This window comes from Salmo salar, chromosome ssa21, assembly GCF_905237065.1.
Source record: "Salmo salar chromosome ssa21, Ssal_v3.1, whole genome shotgun sequence".
Lineage (NCBI taxonomy): Eukaryota > Metazoa > Chordata > Actinopteri > Salmoniformes > Salmonidae > Salmo > Salmo salar.
Genome location: NC_059462.1, coordinates 57,641,520 through 57,665,151, shown reverse-complemented (window position 1 = coordinate 57,665,151; position 23,632 = coordinate 57,641,520). Strand labels below are relative to the sequence as shown.

Genomic DNA, 23,632 nt, shown 5'->3' with positions numbered 1-23,632 from the left:
CCGTCTCTGTCTGTCTCTAGCCGTCTCTGTCTGTCTCTAGCCGTCACTGTCTGTCTCTACTGGTCACTGTCTGTCTCTAGCCGTCTCTGTCTGTCTCTAGCCGTCACTGTCTGTCTCTACTGGTCACTGTCTGTCTCTAGCCGTCACTGTCTGTCTCTGGCCGTCACTGTCTGTCTCTGGCCGTCACTGTCTGTCTCTAGCCGTCACTGTCTGTCTCTCTAGCCGTCACTGTCTGTCTCTACTGGTCACTGTCTGTCTCTACTGGTCACTGTCTGTCTCTAGCCGTCACTGTCTGTCTCTAGCCGTCACTGTCTGTCTCTCTGGCCGTCACTGTCTGTCTCTCTGGCCGTCACTGTCTGTCTCTAGCCGTCACTGTCTGTCTCTAGCCGTCACTGTCTGTCTCTAGCCGTCACTGTCTGTCTCTACTGGTCACTGTCTGTCTCTGGCCGTCACTGTCTGTCTCTAGCCGTCACTGTCTGTCTCTACTGGTCACTGTCTGTCTCTAGCCGTCACTGTCTGTCTCTACTGGTCACTGTCTGTCTCTACTGGTCACTGTCTGTCTCTACTGGTCACTGTCTGTCTCTAGCCGTCACTGTCTGTCTCTAGCCGTCACTGTCTGTCTCTCTGGCCGTCACTGTCTGTCTCTAGCCATCACTGTCTGTCTCTAGCCGTCACTGTCTGTCTCTACTGGTCACTGTCTGTCTCTCTAGCCGTCACTGTCTGTCTCTAGCCGTCACTGTCTGTCTCTGGCCGTCACTGTCTGTCTCTAGCCGTCACTGTCTGTCTCTCTAGCCGTCACTGTCTGTCTCTACTGGTCACTGTCTGTCTCTACTGGTCACTGTCTGTCTCTAGCCGTCACTGTCTGTCTCTAGCCGTCACTGTCTGTCTCTCTGGCCGTCACTGTCTGTCTCTAGCCGTCACTGTCTGTCTCTGGCCGTCACTGTCTGTCTCTAGCCGTCACTGTCTGTCTCTCTAGCCGTCACTGTCTGTCTCTGGCCGTCACTGTCTGTCTCTACTGGTCACTGTCTGTCTCTCTAGCCGTCACTGTCTGTCTCTCTAGCCGTCACTGTCTGTCTCTAGCCGTCACTGTCTGTCTCTAGCCGTCACTGTCTGTCTCTAGCCGTCACTGTCTGTCTCTACTGGTCACTGTCTGTCTCTAGCCGTCACTGTCTGTCTCTACTGGTCACTGTCTGTCTCTCTAGCCGTCACTGTCTGTCTCTGGCCGTCACTGTCTGTCTCTAGCCGTCACTGTCTGTCTCTCTAGCCGTCACTGTCTGTCTCTGGCCGTCACTGTCTGTCTCTACTGGTCACTGTCTGTCTCTAGCCGTCACTGTCTGTCTCTCTAGCCGTCACTGTCTGTCTCTACTGGTCACTGTCTGTCTCTAGCAGTCACTGTCTCTCTGGCCGTCACTGTCTGTCTCTACTGGTCACTGTCTGTCTCTAGCCGTCACTGTCTGTCTCTGGCCGTCACTGTCTGTCTCTAGCCGTCACTGTCTGTCTCTAGCCGTCACTGTCTGTCTCTGGCCGTCACTGTCTGTCTCTAGCCGTCACTGTCTGTCTCTCTAGCCGTCACTGTCTGTCTCTGGCCGTCACTGTCTGTCTCTACTGGTCACTGTCTGTCTCTAGCCGTCACTGTCTGTCTCTACTGGTCACTGTCTGTCTCTAGCCGTCTCTGTCTGTCTCTGGCCGTCACTGTCTGTCTCTGGCCGTCACTGTCTGTCTCTAGCCGTCACTTTCTGTCTCTAGCCGTCACTGTCTGTCTCTGGCCGTCACTGTCTGTCTCTAGCCGTCACTGTCTGTCTCTAGCCGTCTCTGTCTGTCTCTCTAGCCGTCACTGTCTGTCTCTACTGCCGTCACTGTCTGTCTCTCTAGCCGTCACTGTCTGTCTCTCTAGCCGTCACTGTCTGTCTCTCTAGCCGTCACTGTCTGTCTCTAGCCGTCACTGTCTGTCTCTGGCCGTCTCTGTCTGTCTCTGGCCGTCTCTGTCTGTCTCTGGCCGTCTCTGTCTGTCTCTGGCCGTCACTGTCTCTCTCTAGCCGTCTCTGTCTGTCTCTGGCCGTCACTGTCTGTCTCTCTAGCCGTCACTGTCTGTCTCTAGCCGTCTCTGTCTGTCTCTACTGGTCACTGTCTGTCTCTCTAGCCGTCACTGTCTGTCTCTGGCCGTCTCTGTCTGTCTCTGGCCGTCACTGTCTGTCTCTCTAGCCGTCACTGTCTGTCTCTAGCCGTCTCTGTCTGTCTCTACTGGTCACTGTCTGTCTCTAGCCGTCACTGTCTGTCTCTCTAGCCGTCACTGTCTGTCTCTACTGGTCACTGTCTGTCTCTCTGGCCGTCACTGTCTGTCTCTACTGGTCACTGTCTGTCTCTCTGGCCGTCACTGTCTGTCTCTACTGGTCACTGTCTGTCTCTAGCCGTCACTGTCTGTCTCTGGCCGTCACTGTCTGTCTCTACTGGTCACTGTCTGTCTCTACTGGTCACTGTCTGTCTCTCTGGCCGTCACTGTCTGTCTCTCTAGCCGTCACTGTCTGTCTCTCTAGCCGTCACTGTCTGTCTCTGGCCGTCACTGTCTGTCTCTCTGGCCGTCACTGTCTGTCTCTCTAGCCGTCACTGTCTGTCTCTAGCAGTCACTGTCTGTCTCTAGCAGTCACTGTCTGTCTCTAGCCGTCACTGTCTGTCTCTAGCCGTCACTGTCTGTCTCTAGCCGTCACTGTCTGTCTCTAGCCATCACTGTCTGTCTCTAGCCGTCACTGTCTGTCTCTAGCAGTCACTGTCTGTCTCTACTGGTCACTGTCTGTCTCTGGCCGTCACTGTCTGTCTCTAGCCGTCACTGTCTGTCTCTAGCCGTCTCTGTCTGTCTCTCTAGCCGTCACTGTCTGTCTCTACTGGTCACTGTCTGTCTCTCTAGCCGTCACTGTCTGTCTCTAGCCGTCACTGTCTGTCTCTAGCCGTCACTGTCTGTCTCTCTAGCCGTCACTGTCTGTCTCTCTAGCCGTCACTGTCTGTCTCTAGCCGTCACTGTCTGTCTCTGGCCGTCTCTGTCTGTCTCTGGCCGTCTCTGTCTGTCTCTGGCCGTCACTGTCTCTCTCTAGCCGTCTCTGTCTGTCTCTGGCCGTCACTGTCTGTCTCTCTAGCCGTCACTGTCTGTCTCTAGCCGTCTCTGTCTGTCTCTACTGGTCACTGTCTGTCTCTCTAGCCGTCACTGTCTGTCTCTGGCCGTCTCTGTCTGTCTCTGGCCGTCACTGTCTGTCTCTCTAGCCGTCACTGTCTGTCTCTAGCCGTCTCTGTCTGTCTCTACTGGTCACTGTCTGTCTCTAGCCGTCACTGTCTGTCTCTAGCCGTCACTGTCTGTCTCTCTAGCTGTCACTGTCTGTCTCTACTGGTCACTGTCTGTCTCTCTGGCCGTCACTGTCTGTCTCTACTGGTCACTGTCTGTCTCTCTGGCCGTCACTGTCTGTCTCTACTGGTCACTGTCTGTCTCTAGCCGTCACTGTCTGTCTCTGGCCGTCACTGTCTGTCTCTACTGGTCACTGTCTGTCTCTACTGGTCACTGTCTGTCTCTCTGGCCGTCACTGTCTGTCTCTCTGGCCGTCACTGTCTGTCTCTCTAGCCGTCACTGTCTGTCTCTCTAGCCGTCACTGTCTGTCTCTGGCCGTCACTGTCTGTCTCTCTGGCCGTCACTGTCTGTCTCTCTAGCCGTCACTGTCTGTCTCTAGCAGTCACTGTCTGTCTCTAGCAGTCACTGTCTGTCTCTAGCCGTCACTGTCTGTCTCTAGCCGTCACTGTCTGTCTCTAGCCGTCACTGTCTGTCTCTAGCCGTCACTGTCTGTCTCTAGCAGTCACTGTCTGTCTCTACTGGTCACTGTCTGTCTCTGGCCGTCACTGTCTGTCTCTAGCCGTCACTGTCTGTCTCTAGCCGTCACTGTCTGTCTCTAGCCGTCACTGTCTGTCTCTACTGGTCACTGTCTGTCTCTACTGGTCACTGTCTGTCTCTACTGGTCACTGTCTGTCTCTACTGGTCACTGTCTGTCTCTACTGGTCACTGTCTGTCTCTACTGGTCACTGTCTGTCTCTACTGGTCACTGTCTGTCTCTGGCCGTCACTGTCTGTCTCTGGCCGTCACTGTCTGTCTCTGGCCGTCACTGTCTGTCTCTGGCCGTCACTGTCTGTCTCTGGCCGTCACTGTCTGTCTCTAGCCGTCACTGTCTGTCTCTCTAGCCGTCACTGTCTGTCTCTCTAGCCGTCTCTGTCTGTCTCTCTAGCCGTCACTGTCTGTCTCTAGCCGTCACTGTCTGTCTCTAGCCGTCACTGTCTGTCTCTCTAGCCGTCTCTGTCTGTCTCTCTAGCCGTCACTGTCTGTCTCTCTAGCCGTCTCTGTCTGTCTCTCTAGCCGTCACTGTCTGTCTCTCTAGCCGTCTCTGTCTGTCTCTCTAGCCGTCTCTGTCTGTCTCTCTAGCCGTCACTGTCTGTCTCTGTCTGTCTCTCTAGCCGTCACTGTCTGTCTCTGGCCGTCTCTGTCTGTCTCTCTAGCCGTCACTGTCTGTCTCTAGCCGTCACTGTCTGTCTCTAGCCGTCACTGTCTGTCTCTCTAGCCGTCACTGTCTGTCTCTCTAGCCGTCACTGTCTGTCTCTAGCCGTCACTGTCTGTCTCTACTGGTCACTGTCTGTCTCTAGCCGTCACTGTCTGTCTCTACTGGTCACTGTCTGTCTCTCTAGCCGTCACTGTCTGTCTCTAGCCGTCACTGTCTGTCTCTAGCCGTCACTGTCTGTCTCTCTAGCCGTCACTGTCTGTCTCTACTGGTCACTGTCTGTCTCTACTGCCGTCACTGTCTGTCTCTACTGCGTCACTGTCTGTCTCTAGCCGTCACTGTCTGTCTCTCTAGCCGTCACTGTCTGTCTCTACTGGTCACTTTCTGTCTCTCTAGCGGTCACTGTCTGTCTCTCTAGCCGTCACTGTCTGTCTCTGGCCGTCACTGTCTGTCTCTACTGGTCACTGTCTGTCTCTAGCAGTCACTGTCTGTCTCTAGCCGTCACTGTCTGTCTCTCTAGCCGTCTCTGTCTGTCTCTCTAGCCGTCACTGTCTGTCTCTCTAGCCGTCACTGTCTGTCTCTAGCCGTCACTGTCTGTCTCTCTAGCCGTCACTGTCTGTCTCTAGCCGTCACTGTCTGTCTCTGGCCGTCACTGTCTGTCTCTGGCCGTCACTGTCTGTCTCTAGCCGTCACTGTCTGTCTCTAGCCGTCACTGTCTGTCTCTCTAGCCGTCACTGTCTGTCTCTAGCCGTCACTGTCTGTCTCTCTAGCCGTCACTGTCTGTCTCTGGCCGTCACTGTCTGTCTCTACTGGTCACTGTCTGTCTCTGGCCGTCACTGTCTGTCTCTACTGGTCACTGTCTGTCTCTAGCCGTCACTGTCTGTCTCTAGCCGTCTCTGTCTGTCTCTAGCCGTCACTGTCTGTCTCTAGCCGTCTCTGTCTGTCTCTGGCCGTCACTGTCTGTCTCTCTAGCCGTCACTGTCTGTCTCTAGCCGTCTCTGTCTGTCTCTACTGGTCACTGTCTGTCTCTCTAGCCGTCACTGTCTGTCTCTGGCCGTCTCTGTCTGTCTCTGGCCGTCACTGTCTGTCTCTCTAGCCGTCACTGTCTGTCTCTAGCCGTCTCTGTCTGTCTCTACTGGTCACTGTCTGTCTCTAGCCGTCACTGTCTGTCTCTCTAGCCGTCACTGTCTGTCTCTCTAGCCGTCACTGTCTGTCTCTACTGGTCACTGTCTGTCTCTCTGGCCGTCACTGTCTGTCTCTACTGGTCACTGTCTGTCTCTCTGGCCGTCACTGTCTGTCTCTACTGGTCACTGTCTGTCTCTAGCCGTCACTGTCTGTCTCTGGCCGTCACTGTCTGTCTCTACTGGTCACTGTCTGTCTCTACTGGTCACTGTCTGTCTCTCTGGCCGTCACTGTCTGTCTCTCTAGCCGTCACTGTCTGTCTCTGGCCGTCACTGTCTGTCTCTCTGGCCGTCACTGTCTGTCTCTCTAGCCGTCACTGTCTGTCTCTGGCCGTCACTGTCTGTCTCTAGCCGTCACTGTCTGTCTCTAGCCGTCACTGTCTGTCTCTAGCCGTCACTGTCTGTCTCTAGCCGTCACTGTCTGTCTCTAGCAGTCACTGTCTGTCTCTACTGGTCACTGTCTGTCTCTACTGGTCACTGTCTGTCTCTACTGGTCACTGTCTGTCTCTACTGGTCACTGTCTGTCTCTGGCCGTCACTGTCTGTCTCTGGCCGTCACTGTCTGTCTCTACTGGTCACTGTCTGTCTCTACTGGTCACTGTCTGTCTCTACTGGTCACTGTCTGTCTCTGGCCGTCACTGTCTGTCTCTAGCCGTCACTGTCTGTCTCTCTAGCCGTCTCTGTCTGTCTCTCTAGCCGTCACTGTCTGTCTCTCTAGCCGTCTCTGTCTGTCTCTCTAGCCGTCACTGTCTGTCTCTCTAGCCGTCTCTGTCTGTCTCTCTAGCCGTCACTGTCTGTCTCTGGCCGTCTCTGTCTGTCTCTCTAGCCGTCACTGTCTGTCTCTAGCCGTCACTGTCTGTCTCTAGCCGTCTCTGTCTGTCTCTCTAGCCGTCACTGTCTGTCTCTAGCCGTCACTGTCTGTCTCTACTGGTCACTGTCTGTCTCTCTAGCCGTCACTGTCTGTCTCTCTAGCCGTCACTGTCTGTCTCTAGCCGTCACTGTCTGTCTCTACTGGTCACTGTCTGTCTCTCTAGCCGTCACTGTCTGTCTCTAGCCGTCACTGTCTGTCTCTGGCCGTCACTGTCTGTCTCTAGCCGTCTCTGTCTGTCTCTACTGGTCACTGTCTGTCTCTAGCCGTCACTGTCTGTCTCTAGCCGTCACTGTCTGTCTCTACTGGTCACTGTCTGTCTCTAGCCGTCACTGTCTGTCTCTAGCCGTCACTGTCTGTCTCTACTGGTCACTGTCTGTCTCTAGCCGTCACTGTCTGTCTCTCTAGCCGTCACTGTCTGTCTCTACTGGTCACTGTCTGTCTCTAGCCGTCACTGTCTGTCTCTCTAGCCGTCACTGTCTGTCTCTAGCCGTCACTGTCTGTCTCTACTGGTCACTGTCTGTCTCTCTGGCCGTCACTGTCTGTCTCTACTGGTCACTGTCTGTCTCTACTGGTCACTGTCTGTCTCTGGCCGTCACTGTCTGTCTCTACTGGTCACTGTCTGTCTCTACTGGTCACTGTCTGTCTCTACTGGTCACTGTCTGTCTCTGGCCGTCACTGTCTGTCTCTCTGGCCGTCACTGTCTGTCTCTCTAGCCGTCACTGTCTGTCTCTAGCCGTCACTGTCTGTCTCTAGCCGTCACTGTCTGTCTCTCTAGCCGTCACTGTCTGTCTCTCTAGCCGTCACTGTCTGTCTCTACTGGTCACTGTCTGTCTCTCTAGCCGTCACTGTCTGTCTCTAGCCGTCACTGTCTGTCTCTAGCAGTCACTGTCTGTCTCTACTGGTCACTGTCTGTCTCTACTGGTCACTGTCTGTCTCTACTGGTCACTGTCTGTCTCTACTGGTCACTGTCTGTCTCTACTGGTCACTGTCTGTCTCTAGCCGTCACTGTCTGTCTCTAGCCGTCACTGTCTGTCTCTAGCCGTCACTGTCTGTCTCTAGCAGTCACTGTCTGTCTCTACTGGTCACTGTCTGTCTCTACTGGTCACTGTCTGTCTCTACTGGTCACTGTCTGTCTCTAGCCGTCACTGTCTGTCTCTCTAGCCGTCACTGTCTGTCTCTACTGGTCACTGTCTGTCTCTGGCCGTCACTGTCTGTCTCTCTAGCCGTCACTGTCTGTCTCTAGCCGTCACTGTCTGTCTCTAGCCGTCACTGTCTGTCTCTCTAGCCGTCACTGTCTGTCTCTACTGGTCACTGTCTGTCTCTGGCCGTCACTGTCTGTCTCTCTAGCCGTCACTGTCTGTCTCTAGCCGTCACTGTCTGTCTCTAGCCGTCACTGTCTGTCTCTCTAGCCGTCACTGTCTGTCTCTCTAGCCGTCACTGTCTGTCTCTATCCGTCACTGTCTGTCTCTGGCCGTCACTGTCTGTCTCTACTGGTCACTGTCTGTCTCTAGCAGTCACTGTCTGTCTCTAGCCGTCACTGTCTGTCTCTCTAGCCGTCTCTGTCTGTCTCTCTAGCCGTCACTGTCTGTCTCTAGCCGTCACTGTCTGTCTCTAGCCGTCACTGTCTGTCTCTGGCCGTCACTGTCTGTCTCTGGCCGTCACTGTCTGTCTCTGGCCGTCACTGTCTGTCTCTCTAGCCGTCACTGTCTGTCTCTGGCCGTCACTGTCTGTCTCTACTGGTCACTGTCTGTCTCTATCCGTCACTGTCTGTCTCTAGCCGTCACTGTCTGTCTCTACTGGTCACTGTCTGTCTCTCTAGCCGTCACTGTCTGTCTCTCTGGCCGTCACTGTCTGTCTCTAGCCGTCACTGTCTGTCTCTCTATCCGTCACTGTCTGTCTCTGGCCGTCACTGTCTGTCTCTGGCCGTCACTGTCTGTCTCTAGCCGTCACTGTCTGTCTCTGGCCGTCACTGTCTGTCTCTGGCCGTCACTGTCTGTCTCTAGCCGTCACTGTCTGTCTCTCTAGCCGTCACTGTCTGTCTCTCTGGCCGTCACTGTCTGTCTCTAGCCGTCACTGTCTGTCTCTCTAGCCGTCACTGTCTGTCTCTCTGGCCGTCACTGTCTGTCTCTAGCCGTCACTGTCTGTCTCTGGCCGTCACTGTCTGTCTCTGGCCGTCACTGTCTGTCTCTACTGGTCACTGTCTGTCTCTAGCCGTCACTGTCTGTCTCTCTAGCCGTCACTGTCTGTCTCTAGCTGTCACTGTCTGTCTCTCTAGCCGTCACTGTCTGTCTCTAGCCGTCACTGTCTGTCTCTAGCCGTCACTGTCTGTCTCTACTGGTCACTGTCTGTCTCTAGCCGTCACTGTCTGTCTCTCTAGCCGTCACTGTCTGTCTCTCTAGCCGTCACTGTCTGTCTCTCTAGCCGTCACTGTCTGTCTCTCTAGCCGTCACTGTCTGTCTCTAGCCGTCACTGTCTGTCTCTACTGGTCACTGTCTGTCTCTACTGGTCACTGTCTGTCTCTAGCCGTCACTGTCTGTCTCTCTAGCCGTCACTGTCTGTCTCTGGCCGTCACTGTCTGTCTCTACTGGTCACTGTCTGTCTCTGGCCGTCACTGTCTGTCTCTACTGGTCACTGTCTGTCTCTCTAGCCGTCACTGTCTGTCTCTGGCCGTCACTGTCTGTCTCTAGCCGTCACTGTCTGTCTCTACTGGTCACTGTCTGTCTCTAGCCGTCACTGTCTGTCTCTCTAGCCGTCACTGTCTGTCTCTAGCCGTCACTGTCTGTCTCTAGCCGTCACTGTCTGTCTCTCTAGCCGTCACTGTCTGTCTCTAGCCGTCACTGTCTGTCTCTCTAGCCGTCACTGTCTGTCTCTCTAGCCGTCACTGTCTGTCTCTAGCCGTCACTGTCTGTCTCTCTAGCCGTCACTGTCTTTCTCTAGCCGTCACTGTCTGTCTCTGGCCGTCACTGTCTGTCTCTAGCCGTCACTGTCTGTCTCTCTAGCCGTCACTGTCTGTCTCTCTAGCCGTCACTGTCTGTCTCTAGCCGTCACTGTCTGTCTCTCTAGCCGTCACTGTCTGTCTCTAGCCGTCACTGTCTGTCTCTCTCTCCAGTGGTCAGTAACATCTATCTGTCTCTCTCTCTCCAGTGGTCAGTAACATCTATCTGTCTCTCTCTCTCTAGTGGTCAGTAACATATCTGTCTGTCTCTCCAGTGGTCAGTAACATATCTGTCTGTCTCCCCAGTGGTCAGTAACATCTATCTGTCTCTCTCTCTCCAGTGGTCAGTAACATATCTGTCTGTCTCTCCAGTGGTCAGTAATATCTGTCTGTCTCTCTAGTGGTCAGTAATATCTGTCTGTCTCCCCAGTGGTCAGTAATATCTGTCTGTCTCTCTAGTGGTCAGTAATATCTGTCTGTCTCTCTAGTGGTCAGTAATATCTGTCTGTCTCTCCAGTGGTCAGTAATATCTGTCTGTCTCCCCAGTGGTCAGTAATATCTGTCTGTCTCCCCAGTGGTCAGTAATATCTGTCTGTCTCCCCAGTGGTCAGTAATATCTGTCTGTCTCCCCAGTGGTCAGTAATATCTGTCTCTCTCTCCCCAGTGGTCAGTAATATCTGTCTCTCTCTCCCCAGTGGTCAGTAATATCTGTCTCTCTCTCCCCAGTGGTCAGTAATATCTGTCTCTCTCTCCCCAGTGGTCAGTAATATCTGTCTCTCTCTCCCCAGTGGTCAGTAATATCTGTCTCTCTCTCCCCAGTGGTCAGTAATATCTGTCTGTCTCCCCAGTGGTCAGTAATGTCTGTGATCTGTTGGGCCTGGACTCGTTCCAACTGTCTGAGGTTCTGACCCAGAGGTCCATGATCCTGAGAGGAGAGGAGATCTGTTCACCCCTCACTGTGGAACAGGTAAGATGCCCTGCTACCCTGCTGTTCTACCCTGCTATACTACCCTGCCCTGCTGCCCTACTACCCTGCCATTCTACCCTGCCATGCTACCCTGCCCTGCTGTCATGCTACCCTGCCCTGCTGCCCTGCTTCCCTGCCCTGCTGTCATGCTACCCTGCCCTGCTGCCCTGCTGCCCTGCCCTCCTACCCTGCCATTCTACCCTACCATTCTACCCTGCCCTGCTGTCACACTCTCCTACCCTGCCCTGCTGTCACGCCCTGCTGTCACGCCCTGCTGTCACGCCGTGCTACCCTGCCCTGCTACCCTGCCATTCTACCCTGCCATTCTACCCTGCCCTGCTGTCACACTCTCCTACCCTGCCCTGCTGTCACGCCCTGCTGTCACGCCCTGCTGTCACGCCCTTCTACCCTGCCCTGCTGTCACGGCCTGCTACCCTGCCCTGCTGTCACGCCCTTCTACCCTGCCCTGCTGTCACGCCATGCTACCCTGCCCTGCTGTCACGCCCTGCTACCCTGCCCTGCTACCCTGCCCTGCTGTCTTGCCCTGCTGTCACGCCCTGCTACCCTGCCCTGCTGTCACGCCCTCTACCCTGCCCTGCTACCCTGCCCTTCTACCCTGCCCCGCTATAATGCCCTGCTACCCTGTCCCTCTACCCTGTCCCTCTACCCTGTCCTGCTACCCTGCCATACTACCCTGCAGTTAAAGTTGTCTCCATGCCACTCACCTTGTCCCACTGATAGACATGAGGCCAATTCAATGAAGAGAATCTGTTTTGAAAAGGAATGAAATTGGGAAGTACTACTCTTGTTTGCCCATTGAGAACACACTGTGTCCTCAATCTATTTTATTTTAATGTTTATTTCACCTTTATTTAACTTGCCCTGCTGTCTTCTAGTGCTCCCAATGTCTCTCTCTCTCTCTGTCTCTGTCTCTGTCTCTCTGTCTCTCTCTCTCTCTGCTCTCTCTCTCTCTCTCTCTCTCTCTCTCTCTCTCTCTCTCTCTGTCTCTCTGTCTCTCTGTCTCTGTCTCTGTCTCTGTCTCTGTCTCTGTCTCTCTGTCTCTGTCTCTGTCTCTCTGTCTCTGTCTCTGTCTCTGTCTCTCTCTCTGTCTCTCTCTCTCTCTCTCTCTCTCTCTCTCTCTCTCTCTCTCTCTCTCTCTCTGTCTCTCTCTCTCTCTCTCTCTGTCTCTCTCTCTCTCTCTGTCTCTCTGTCTCTCTCTCTCTCTCTGTCTCTCTCTCTCTCTCTCTCTCTGTCTCTGTCTCTCTCTCTCTCTCTCTCTCTCTCTCTCTCTCTGTCTCTCTCTCTCTCTCTGTCTCTCTCTCTCTCTCTCTCTCTCTCTCTCTGTGTGTGTGTAAATCCCTTGCGTGACTTAGCACCATTTCCTGTCCTTTGTGTGCCAAATTCCTCATACAATAAACCCCAGTGATAATGATCTCAGTCAGTAGCACAATAGAGGTATAGACTGGTGCGCAGTAACACATCTTCCGCTCTAGGGGCAGTGTAATACACAACCGTTAACAACACAGGACAGCTGAACTAATATCCCCAGGTTGGCTTTAACTAGCCACAGTGTCTCATTTCAATGAAGACGTGATAAATGTATTCAGTGATTAGATTAAATATATTGCTGTATTTGCAGTCTTTTACATCTAAACATCTTGAATTATGGGGAAACTATTATTCTTGGGACGTGAGTCTGCTGCCCAAGGAATGTGATGGCCACACGATGAACACAAGAAACCTTTTCATGATTTAAACAAAGAGCCCAGACCAGGTGTCTCTCTCCTCTCCTCAACCAATCAGCCAACTAGCCAGCCAACCAATCAGCCAACTAGCCAGCCAACCAATCAGCCAACTAGCCAGCCAACCAATCAACTAGCCAGCCAACCAATCAGCCAACTAGCCAGCCAAGCCAACTAGCCAGCCAACCAATCAGCCAACTAGCCAGCCAACCAATCAGCCAACTAGCCAGCCAACCAATCAGCCAACTAGCCAGCCAACCAATCAGCCAACTAGCCAGCCAACCAATCAGCCAACTAGCCAGCCAATCAACTAGCCAGCCAACCAATCAGCCAACTAGCCAGCCAACCAATCAACCAGCCAACCAATCAGCCAGCCAACCAACCAGCCAGCCAGCCAACCAATCAACCAGCCAGCCAACCAATCAATCAGCCAGCCAGCCAGCCAACCAATCAACCAGCCAGCCAACCAACCAATCAGCCAACTAGCCAGCCAACCAATCAGCCAACTAGCCAGCCAACCAATCAACTAGCCAGCCAACCAGCCAGACAACCAATCAGCCAACTAGCCAGCCAACCAATCAGCCAACTAGCCAGCCAACCAATCAGCCAGACAACCAATCAGCCAACTAGCCAGCCAACCAATCAGCCAACTAGCCAGCCAACCAATCAGCCAACTAGCCAGCCAACCAATCAGCCAACTAGCCAGCCAACCAATCAGCCAACTAGCCAGCCAACCAATCAGCCAACTAGCCAGCCAACCAATCAGCCAACTAGCCAGCCAACCAATCAGCCAACTAGCCAGCCAACCAATCAGCCAACTAGCCAGCCAACCAATCAGCCAACTAGCCAGCCAACCAATCAGCCAACTAGCCAGCCAACCAATCAGCCAACTAGCCAGCCAACCAATCAACCAGCCAGCCAACCAATCAATCAGCCAGCCAGCCAGCCAACCAACCAATCAACCAGCCAGCCAACCAACCAATCAGCCAACTAGCCAGCCAACCAATCAGCCAACTAGCCAGCCAACCAATCAGCCAACTAGCCAGCCAACCAATCAGCCAACTAGCCAGCCAACCAATCAACCAACCCTGGTCATAACCTGGACCAACAGCCATCCTACCGTCTAACCCATATCCCTGGTCATAACCTGGACAAACAGCCATCCTAACCCATATCCCTGGTTATAACCTGGACAAACAGCCATCCTACCGTCTAACCCATATCCCTGGTCATAACCTGGACAAACAGCCATCCTACCGTCTAACCCATATCCCTGGTCATAACCTGGACAAACAGCCATCCTACCGTCTAACCCATATCCCTGGTCATAACCTGGACCAACAGCCATCCTACCGTCTAACCCATATCCCTGGTCATAACCTGGACCAACAGCCATCCTACCGTCTAACCCATATCCCTGGTTATAACCTGGACAAACAGCCATCCTACCGTCTAACCCATATCCCTGGTCATAACCTGGACCAACAGCCATCCTACCGTCTAACCCATATCCCTGGTCATAACCTGGACAAACAGCCATCCTACCGTCTAACCCATATCCCTGGTCATAACCTGGACAAACAGCCATCCTACCGTCTAACCCATATCCCTGGTCATAACCTGGACAAACAGCCATCCTAACCCATATCCCTGGTTATAACCTGGACAAACAGCCATCCTACCGTCTAACCCATATCCCTGGTCATAACCTGGACAAACAGCCATCCTACCGTCTAACCCATATCCCTGGTTATAACCTGGACAAACAGCCATCCTACCGTCTAACCCATATCCCTGGTCATAACCTGGACAAACAGCCATCCTAACCCATATCCCTGGTCATAACCTGGACAAACAGCCATCCTAACCCATATCCCTGGTCATAACCTGGACAAACAGCCATCCTACCGTCTAACCCATATCCCTGGTTATAACCTGGACAAACAGCCATCCTACCGTCTAACCCATATCCCTGGTTATAACCTGGACAAACAGCCATCCTACCGTCTAACCCATATCCCTGGTTATAACCTAGACAAACAGCCATCCTAACCCATATCCCTGGTCATAACCTGGACAAACAGCCATCCTACCGTCTAACCCATATCCCTGGTTATAACCTGGACAAACAGCCATCCTAACACATATCCCTGGTCATAACCTGGACAAACAGCCATCCTAACCCATATCCCTGGTTATAACCTGGACAAACAGCCATCCTACCGTCTAACCCATATCCCTGGTTATAACCTGGACAAACAGCCATCCTACCGTCTAACCCATATCCCTGGTTATAACCTGGACAAACAGCCATCCTAACCCATATCCCTGGTCACAACCTGGACAAACAGCCATCCTAACCCATATCCCTGGTCATAACCTGGACAAACAGCCATCCTACCGTCTAACCCATATCCCTGGTCATAACCTGGACAAACAGCCATCCTAACCCATATCCCTGGTCATAACCTGGACAAACAGCCATCCTAACCCATATCCCTGGTCATAACCTGGACAAACAGCCATCCTAACCCATATCCCTGGTCATAACCTGGACAAACAGCCATCCTAACGTCTAACCCATATCCCTGGTTATAACCTTGACAAACAGCCATCCTAACCCATATCCCTGGTCATAACCTGGACAAACAGCCATCCTACCGTCTAACCCATATCCCTGGTTATAACCTGGACAAACAGCCATCCTAACCCATATCCCTGGTTATAACCTGGACAAACAGCCATCCTACCGTCTAACCCATATCCCTGGTTATAACCTGGACAAACAGCCATCCTAACCCATATCCCTGGTCATAACCTGGACAAACAGCCATCCTAACCCATATCCCTGGTCATAACCTGGACAAACAGCCATCCTACCGTCTAACCCATATCCCTGGTTATAACCTGGACAAACAGCCATCCTACCGTCTAACCCATATCCCTGGTCATAACCTGGACAAACAGCCATCCTAACCCATATCCCTGGTCATAACCTGGACAAACAGCCATCCTAACCCATATCCCTGGTCATAACCTGGACAAACAGCCATCCTACCGTCTAACCCATATCCCTGGTTATAACCTGGACAAACAGCCATCCTACCGTCTAACCCATATCCCTGGTCATAACCTGGACAAACAGCCATCCTACCGTCTAACCCATATCCCTGGTTATAACCTGGACAAACAGCCATCCTAACCCATATCCCTGGTTATAACCTGGACAAACAGCCATCCTACCGTCTAACCCATATCCCTGGTTATAACCTGGACAAATAGCCATCCTACCGTCTAACCCATATCCCTGGTTATAACCTGGACAAACAGCCATCCTAACCCATATCCCTGGTCATAACCTGGACAAACAGCCATCCTACCATCTAACCCATATCCCTGGTCATAACCTGGACAAACAGCCATCCTACCGTCTAACCCATATCCCTGGTTATAACCTGGACAAACAGCCATCCTACCGTCTAACCCATATCCCTGGTCATAACCTGGACAAACAGCCATCCTACCGTCTAACCCATATCCCTGGTCATAACCTGGACAAACAGCCATCCTAACCCATATCCCTGGTTATAACCTGGACAAACAGCCATCCTACCGTCTAACCCATATCCCTGGTTATAACCTGGACCAACAGCCATCCTACCGTCTAACCCATATCCCTGGTCATAACCTGGACAAACAGCCATCCTACCGTCTAACCCATATCCCTGGTCATAACCTGGACCAACAGCCATCCTACCGTCTAACCCATATCCCTGGTCATAACCTGGACAAACAGCCATCCTACCGTCTAACCCATATCCCTGGTTATAACCTGGACAAACAGCCATCCTACCGTCTAACCCATATCCCTGGTCATAACCTGGACCAACAGCCATCCTACCGTCTAACCCATATCCCTGGTTATAACCTGGACAAACAGCCATCCTACCGTCTAACCCATATCCCTGGTTATAACCTGGACCAACAGCCATCCTACCGTCTAACCCATATCCCTGGTCATAACCTGGACAAACAGCCATCCTACCGTCTAACCCATATCCCTGGTCATAACCTGGACCAACAGCCATCCTACCGTCTAACCCATGTCCCTGCTCATAACCTGGACAAACAGCCATCCTACCCATAAGTCTCAACATCCAACTACACTTTTATGACATCACTACCTAATGATCAAATCAAACTTTATTTGTCACATGCGCCGAATACAACAAGTGTACACCTGGGCCTTCCCTGTAGCTCAGTTGGTAGAGAATGGTGTTTGCAACGCCAGGGTTGTGGGTTCGATTCCCACGAGGGGCCAGCACAGAAAAAAAAAAATTATGAAATGTATGCATTCACTACTGTAAGTCGCTCTGGATAAGAGCGTCTGCTAAATGACTAAAATGTAAAATGATATCCCTGGTCATAACCTGGACAAACAGCCATTCTTCTGCTCTCTGACGGAGTTCCTGGAGCCACCAGTCCAGCTCTATTCTCTATTCAACATGGCTGCTGCTCCCACAGGTTAATGATTGTCCTGGAGCATTGTGGCCCTGCAATAGACTAGCATCCTGTCCAGGAGGTTACTTGTACATCAAGCTGCCTCACGCCATAGAAACAAGGCCACTAGCTATTGTGCTCCTGAAACGCCAGACAGTACTGTTCTTACAGCCTGTTGAGTTACCACACAATGCCTGTAGGAAGCTCACTACAACTCAATCTAAGAAAAATTAAGAAAATGTAGAAATTATAATACATGTAATAATAGATACACAATAAGTAACATTCCAAGTTGCGCTGGAAGGTTAGTTGGAAGGTTAGTTGCGCTGGAAGGTTAGTTGGAAGGTTAGTTGGAAGGTTGGTTGCGCTGGAAGGTTGGTTGCGTTGGAACGTTAGTTGGAAGGTTAGTTGGAAGGTTAGTTGCGCTGGAAGGTTAGTTGGAAGGTTACTTGTAAGGTTAGTTGCGCTGGAACGTTAGTTGGAAGGTTAGTTGCGCTGGAAGGTTAGTTGCGCTGGAAGGTTAGTTGGAAGGTTAGTTGCATTGCAGGGCCAGGTTACAGTGTTACAACACATTCAGTGGGTACAGCCATTTATAACGACTGTGGGTGTTACAGTGTTGCAACACAGGCATTTAGTAGATTATTTTCTCTAACTTCTGTGAAAAGTTCTGGTGTTTTTCTGACCGTTTTTTTGTTGTTGGTTGTCTGGTTTTGGTCTGAAGGTGTTTCTAACTAGTTATTGCTGTATTAATCCCTTCTAGCTTCAGTAATCACCAGAAATATACTCTCAGAATATGTGGAACATGGCAGGGATGTGGTCTATCCCCGTTTTGGTTCACTATTGCCTTAACCTTCAGAAACCTACAGTGCATCCACAAAAGGCTTCCATATTTTTTATTTTACCATTATTTAACTTGGCAAGTCAGTTAAGAACACATTCTTATTTTCAATGACAGCCTAGGAACAGTGGGTTAACTGCCTTGTTCAGGGGCTGAACGACAGATTTTGTACCTTGTCAGCTCGGGGATTTGAACTTGCAATCTTTCAGTTACTAGTCCAACGCCAACAGTGCTGTACTGTTGACCAGAGTCAAGACCATTTAGAACGCATTCCTACCCCTCTGATTTGGTCTGTATATTATTTTGTTCACCCATTGGTCTGTTTGATTTGACTGACAGGCGGTGTGCTCTCGGGACTCGGTTGCCATGGCGTTGTACGCCCAGTCTTTCTCCTGGATCATCACACGGATCAACCAGAAGGTCAGAGGGAAGGACAACTTCAAGTCCATCGGTATCCTCGACATCTTCGGCTTCGAGAACTTTGAGGTACGTTTGTGTTTTCCCTTCTTTTTAGTTGGCACCGAGTCCAAGATCTGTTCTGTGTTGTCACGCCAACTCCTTGTCATGCCAATCACTGACATTGGAGTCGGCAAGATGGCAGAAACAGCTTCTGAAGGTACTGTAGTTAAGTTAGCATATTGTTATAGTATATATTTCTCCTCCTGCAGGTGAACAGGTCTGTAGTTAGCATATTGTTATAGTATATATGTCTCCTCCTGCAGGTGAACAGGTCTGTAGTTAGCATATTGTTATAGTATATATTTCTCCTCCTGCAGGTGAACAGGTCTGTAGTTAGCATATTGTTATAGTATATATGTCTCCTCCTGCAGGTGAACAGGTCTGTAGTTAGCATATTGTTATAGTATATATTTCTCCTCCTGCAGGTGAACAGGTCTGTAGTTGGCAGTTAGCATATTGTTATAGTATATATTTCTCCTCCTGCAGGTGAACAGGTCTGTAGTTAGCATATTGTTATAGTATATATTTCTCCTCCTGCAGGTGAACAGGTCTGTAGTTAGCATATTGTTATAGTATATATGTCTCCTCCTGCAGGTGAACAGGTCTGTAGTTAGCATATTGTTATAGTATATATGTCTCCTCCTGCAGGTGAACAGGTCTGTAGTTAGCATATTGTTATAGTATATATTTCTCCTCCTGCAGGTGAACAGGTCTGTAGTTAGCATATTGTTATAGTATACTGCTCAAAAAAATAAAGGGAACACTTAAACAACACATCCTAGATCTGAATGAAATAAATAATCTTATTAAATACTTTTTTCTTTACATAGTTGAATGTGCTGACAACAAAATCACACAAAAATAATCAATGGAAATCCAATTTATCAACCCATGGAGGTCTGGATTTGGAGTCACACTCAAAATTAAAGTGAAAAACCACACTACAGGCTGATCCAACTTTGATGTAATGTCCTTAAAACGAGTGAAAATGAGGCTCAGTAGTGTGTGTGGCCTCCACGTGCCTGTATGACCTCCCTACAACGCCTGGGCATGCTCCTGATGAGGTGGCGGATGGTCTCCTGAGGGATCTCCTCCCAGACCTGGACTAAAGCATCCGCCAACTCCTGGACAGTCTGTGGTGCAACGTGGCGTTGGTGGATGGAGCGAGACATGATGTCCCAGATGTGCTCAATTGGATTCAGGTCTGGGTAACGGGCGGGCCAGTCCATAGCATCAATGCCTTCCTCTTGCAGGAACTGCTGACCCACTCCAGCCACATGAGGTCTAGCATTGTCTTGCATTAGGAGGAACCCAGGGCCAACCGCACCAGCATATGGTCTCACAAGGGGTCTGAGGATCTCATCTCGGTACCTAATGGCAGTCAGGCTACCTCTGGCGAGCACATGGAGTGCTGTGCGGCCCCCCAAAGAAATGCCACCCCACACCATGACTGACCCACCGCCAAACCGGTCATGCTGGAGGATGTTACAGGCAGCAGAACGTTCTCCACGGCGTCTCCAGACTCTGTCACGTCTGTCACGTGCTCAGTGTGAACCTGCTTTCATCTGTGAAGAGCACAGGGCGCCAGTGGCGAATTTGCCAATCTTGGTGTTCTCTGGCAAATGCCAAACGTCCTGCATGGTGTTGGGCTGTAAGCACAACCCCCACCTGTGGACGTCGGGCCCTCATACCACCCTCATGCAGTCTGTTTCTGACCGTTTGAGCACACACATGCACATTTGTGGCCTGCTGGAGGTCATTTTGCAGGGCTCTGGCAGTGCTCCTCCTGCTCCTCCTTGCACAAATGCGGAGGTAGCGGTCCTGCTGCTGGGTTGTTGCCCTCCTACGGCCTCCTCCACGTCTCCTGATGTACTGGCCTGTCTCCTGGTAGCGCCTCCATGCTCTGGACACTACGCTGACAGACACAGCAAACCTTCTTGCCACAGCTCGCATTGATGTGCCATCCTGGATGAGCTGCACTACCGGAGCCACTTGTGTGGGTTGTTGACTCCGTCTCATGCTACCACTAGAGTGAAAGCACCGCCAGCATTCAAAAGTGACCAAAACATCAGCCAGGAAGCATAAGAACTGAGAAGTGGTCTGTGGTCCCCACCTGCAGAACTACTCCTTTATTGGGTGTGTCTTGCTAATTGCCTATAATTTCCACCTGTTGTCTATTCCATTTGCACAACAGCATGTGAAATGTATTGTCAATCAGTGTTGCTTCCTAAGTGGACAGTTTGATTTCACAGAAGTGTGATTGACTTGGAGTTACATTGTGTTGTTTAAGTGTTCCCTTTATTTTTTTGAGCAGTGTATATAGTATGGTTAGGGATGGTTCTGTTAGTGATGTTATAGGTCTGGGACCAGGCTAGGTATTGAATATATATTTCTAGGTATTGAATATATATTTCTAGGTATTGTCTATATATTTCTAGGTATTGTCTATATATTTCTAGGTATTGTATATATATTTCTAGGTATAGTATATATATTTCTCCTCCTGCAGGTGAACAGGTCTGTAGTTAGCATATTGTTATAGTATATAGTATGGTTAGGGATGGTTCTGTTAGTGATGTTATAGGTCTGGGACCAGGCTAGGTATTGTCTATATATTTCTAGGTATTGTCTATATATTTCTAGGTATTGAATATATATTTCTAGGTATAGTATATATATTTCTCCTCCTGCAGGTGAACAGGTCTGTAGTTAGCATATTGTTATAGTATATAGTATGGTTAGGGATGGTTCTGTTAGTGATGTTATAGGTCTGGGACCAGGCTAGGTATTGTCTATATATTTCTAGGTATTGTCTATATATTTCTAGGTATTGAATATATATTTCTAGGTATAGTATATATATTTCTCCTCCTGCAGGTGAACAGGTCTGTAGTTAGCATATTGTTATAGTATATAGTATGGTTAGGGATGGTTCTGTTAGTGATGTTATAGGTCTGGGACCAGGCTAGGTATTGTCTATATATTTCTAGGTATTGTCTATATATTTCTAGGTATAGTATATATATTTCTAGGTATAGTCTATATATTTCTAGGTATAGTATATATATTTCTAGGTATAGTATATATATTTCTAGGTATAGTATATATATTTCTAGGTATAGTATATATATTTCTAGGTATAGTATATATATTTCTAGGTATAGTATATATATTTCTCCTCCTGCAGGTGAACAGATTTGAGCAGTTCAACATCAACTACGCCAACGAGAAGCTCCAGGAATACTTCAACAAACACATCTTCTCCCTGGAACAGCTGGAGTATAACAGGTTGGTTAATGGGACAGCTGGAGTACAACAGGTTGGTTACCAGACGGTATAACAGGTTGGTTAATGGGACAGCTGGAGTACAACAGGTCTGTTAATGGAACAGCTGGAGTATAACAGGTTGGTTAATGGGACAGCTGGAGTATAACAGGTCTGTTAATGGAACAGCTGGAGTATAACAGGTCTGTTAATGGGACAGCTGGACTACGACAGGTCGGTTAATGGGACAGCTGGACTACAACAGGTTGGTTACCAGACAGTATAACAGGTTGGTTATCAGACGGTATAACAGGTTGGTTAATGGGACAGCTGGACTACGACAGGTCGGTTAATGGGACAGCTGACCTACGACAGGTCTGTTAATGGGACAGCTGGACTACGACAGGTCGGTTAATGGGACAGCTGGCCTGCGACAGGTCTGTTAATGGGACAGCTGGACTACGACAGGTCGGTTAATGGGACAGCTGGACTACGACAGGTCGGTTAATGGGAAAGCTGGACTACGACAGGTCGGTTAATGGGACAGCTGGACTACGACAGGTCGGTTAATGGGACAGCTGGACTACGACAGGTCTGTTAATGGGACAGCTGGACTACGACAGGTCGGTTAATGGGACAGCTGGACTACGACAGGTCTGTTAATGGGACAGCTGGACTACGACAGGTCTGTTAATGGGACAGCTGGACTACGACAGGTCGGTTAATGGGACAGCTGGACTACGACAGGTCGGTTAATGGGACAGCTGGACTACGACAGGTCGGTTAATGGGACAGCTGGACTACGACAGGTCGGTTAATGGGACAGCTGGACTACGACAGGTCGGTTAATGGGACAGCTGGACTACGACAGGTCGGTTAATGGGACAGCTGGACTACGACAGGTCGGTTAATGGGACAGCTGGACTACGACAGGTCGGTTAATGGGACAGCTGGACTACGACAGGTCGGTTAATGGGACAGCTGGACTACGACAGGTCTGTTAATGGGACAGCTGGACTACGACAGGTCTGTTAATGGGACAGCTGGACTACGACAGGTCTGTTAATGGGACAGCTGGACTACGACAGGTCTGTTAATGGGACAGCTGGACTACGACAGGTCGGTTAATGGGACAGCTGGCTGCGACAGGTCTGTTAATGGGACAGCTGGACTACGACAGGTCTGTTAATGGGACAGCTGGACTACGACAGGTCTGTTAATGGGACAGCTGGACTACGACAGGTCTGTTAATGGGACAGCTGGACTGCGACAGGTCTGTTAATGGGACAGCTGGCCTGCGACAGGTCTGTTAATGGGACAGCTGGACTGCGACAGGTCTGTTAATGGGACAGCTGGACTGCGACAGGTCTGTTAATGGGACAGCTGGACTACGACAGGTCGGGTTAATGGGACAGCTGGACTACGATAGGTCGGTTAATGGGACAGCTGGACTACGACAGGTCGGTTAATGGGACAGCTGGACTACGACAGGTCGGTTAATGGGACAGCTGGACTACGACAGGTCGGTTAATGGGACAGCTGGACTACGACAGGTCGGTTAATGGGACAGCTGGCCTGCGACAGGTCTGTTAATGGGACAGCTGGACTGCGACAGGTCTGTTAAAGGGATAGCTGGACTGCGACAGGTCTGTTAATGGGACAGCTGGACTACGACAGGTCTGTTAATGGGACAGCTGGACTACGACAGGTCTGTTAATGGGACAGCTGGACTACGACAGGTCTGTTAATGGGACAGCTGGACTACAGAGAGGGAACCATTTTGGGTCGTAGCTGGGAGTTGGGGTCTGGGCAGCACTGCCAGAGAGAGGGGGTTGGGGTCTGGGCAGAACTGCCAGAGAGAGGGGGTTGGGGTCTGGGCAGAACTGCCCAGAGAGAGGGGGTTGGGGTTTGGGCAGCACTGCCAGAGAGAGGGGGGTTGGGGTCTGGGGCAGAACTGCCAGAGAGAGGGGTTGGTGTTTGGGCAGAACTGCCCAGAGAGAGGGGTTGGGGTCTGGGCAGAACTGCCAGAGAGAGGGGGTTGGGGTCTGGGCAGCACTGCCCAGAGAGAGGGGGTTGGGGTCTGGGCAGAACTGCCAGAGAGAGGGGGTTGGGGTCTGGGCAGCACTGCCAGAGAGAGGGGGTTGGGGTCTGGGCAGCACTGCCAGAGAGAGGGGTTGGGGTTTTGGCAGCACTGCCAGAGAGAGGGGGTTGGTGTCTGGGCAGCACTGCCAGAGAGAGGGGGTTGGTGTTTGGGCAGCACTGCCAGAGAGAGGGGGTTGGGGTCTGGGCAGCACTGCCAGAGAGAGGGGGTTGGGGTTTGGGCAGCACTGCCCAGAGAGGGGGTTGGGGGTCT

The 23,632-nt window shown here is 51.0% G+C and overlaps 1 protein-coding gene across 1 annotated transcript in view; it reads left to right on the top strand.

Annotated features, from left to right (window-relative positions):
- The window catches only part of myo10l3 (myosin X, like 3), a 178,083-nt gene that overhangs the window by 74,825 nt on the left and 79,626 nt on the right, over positions 1–23,632 (top strand). The window contains exons 10-12 of the mRNA XM_045704931.1: positions 10,358–10,476; positions 17,896–18,042; positions 21,203–21,303. Of these exons, the coding sequence (XP_045560887.1) occupies positions 10,358–10,476; positions 17,896–18,042; positions 21,203–21,303 (367 nt within the window). The remainder of the gene's footprint in view (positions 1–10,357; positions 10,477–17,895; positions 18,043–21,202; positions 21,304–23,632) is intronic.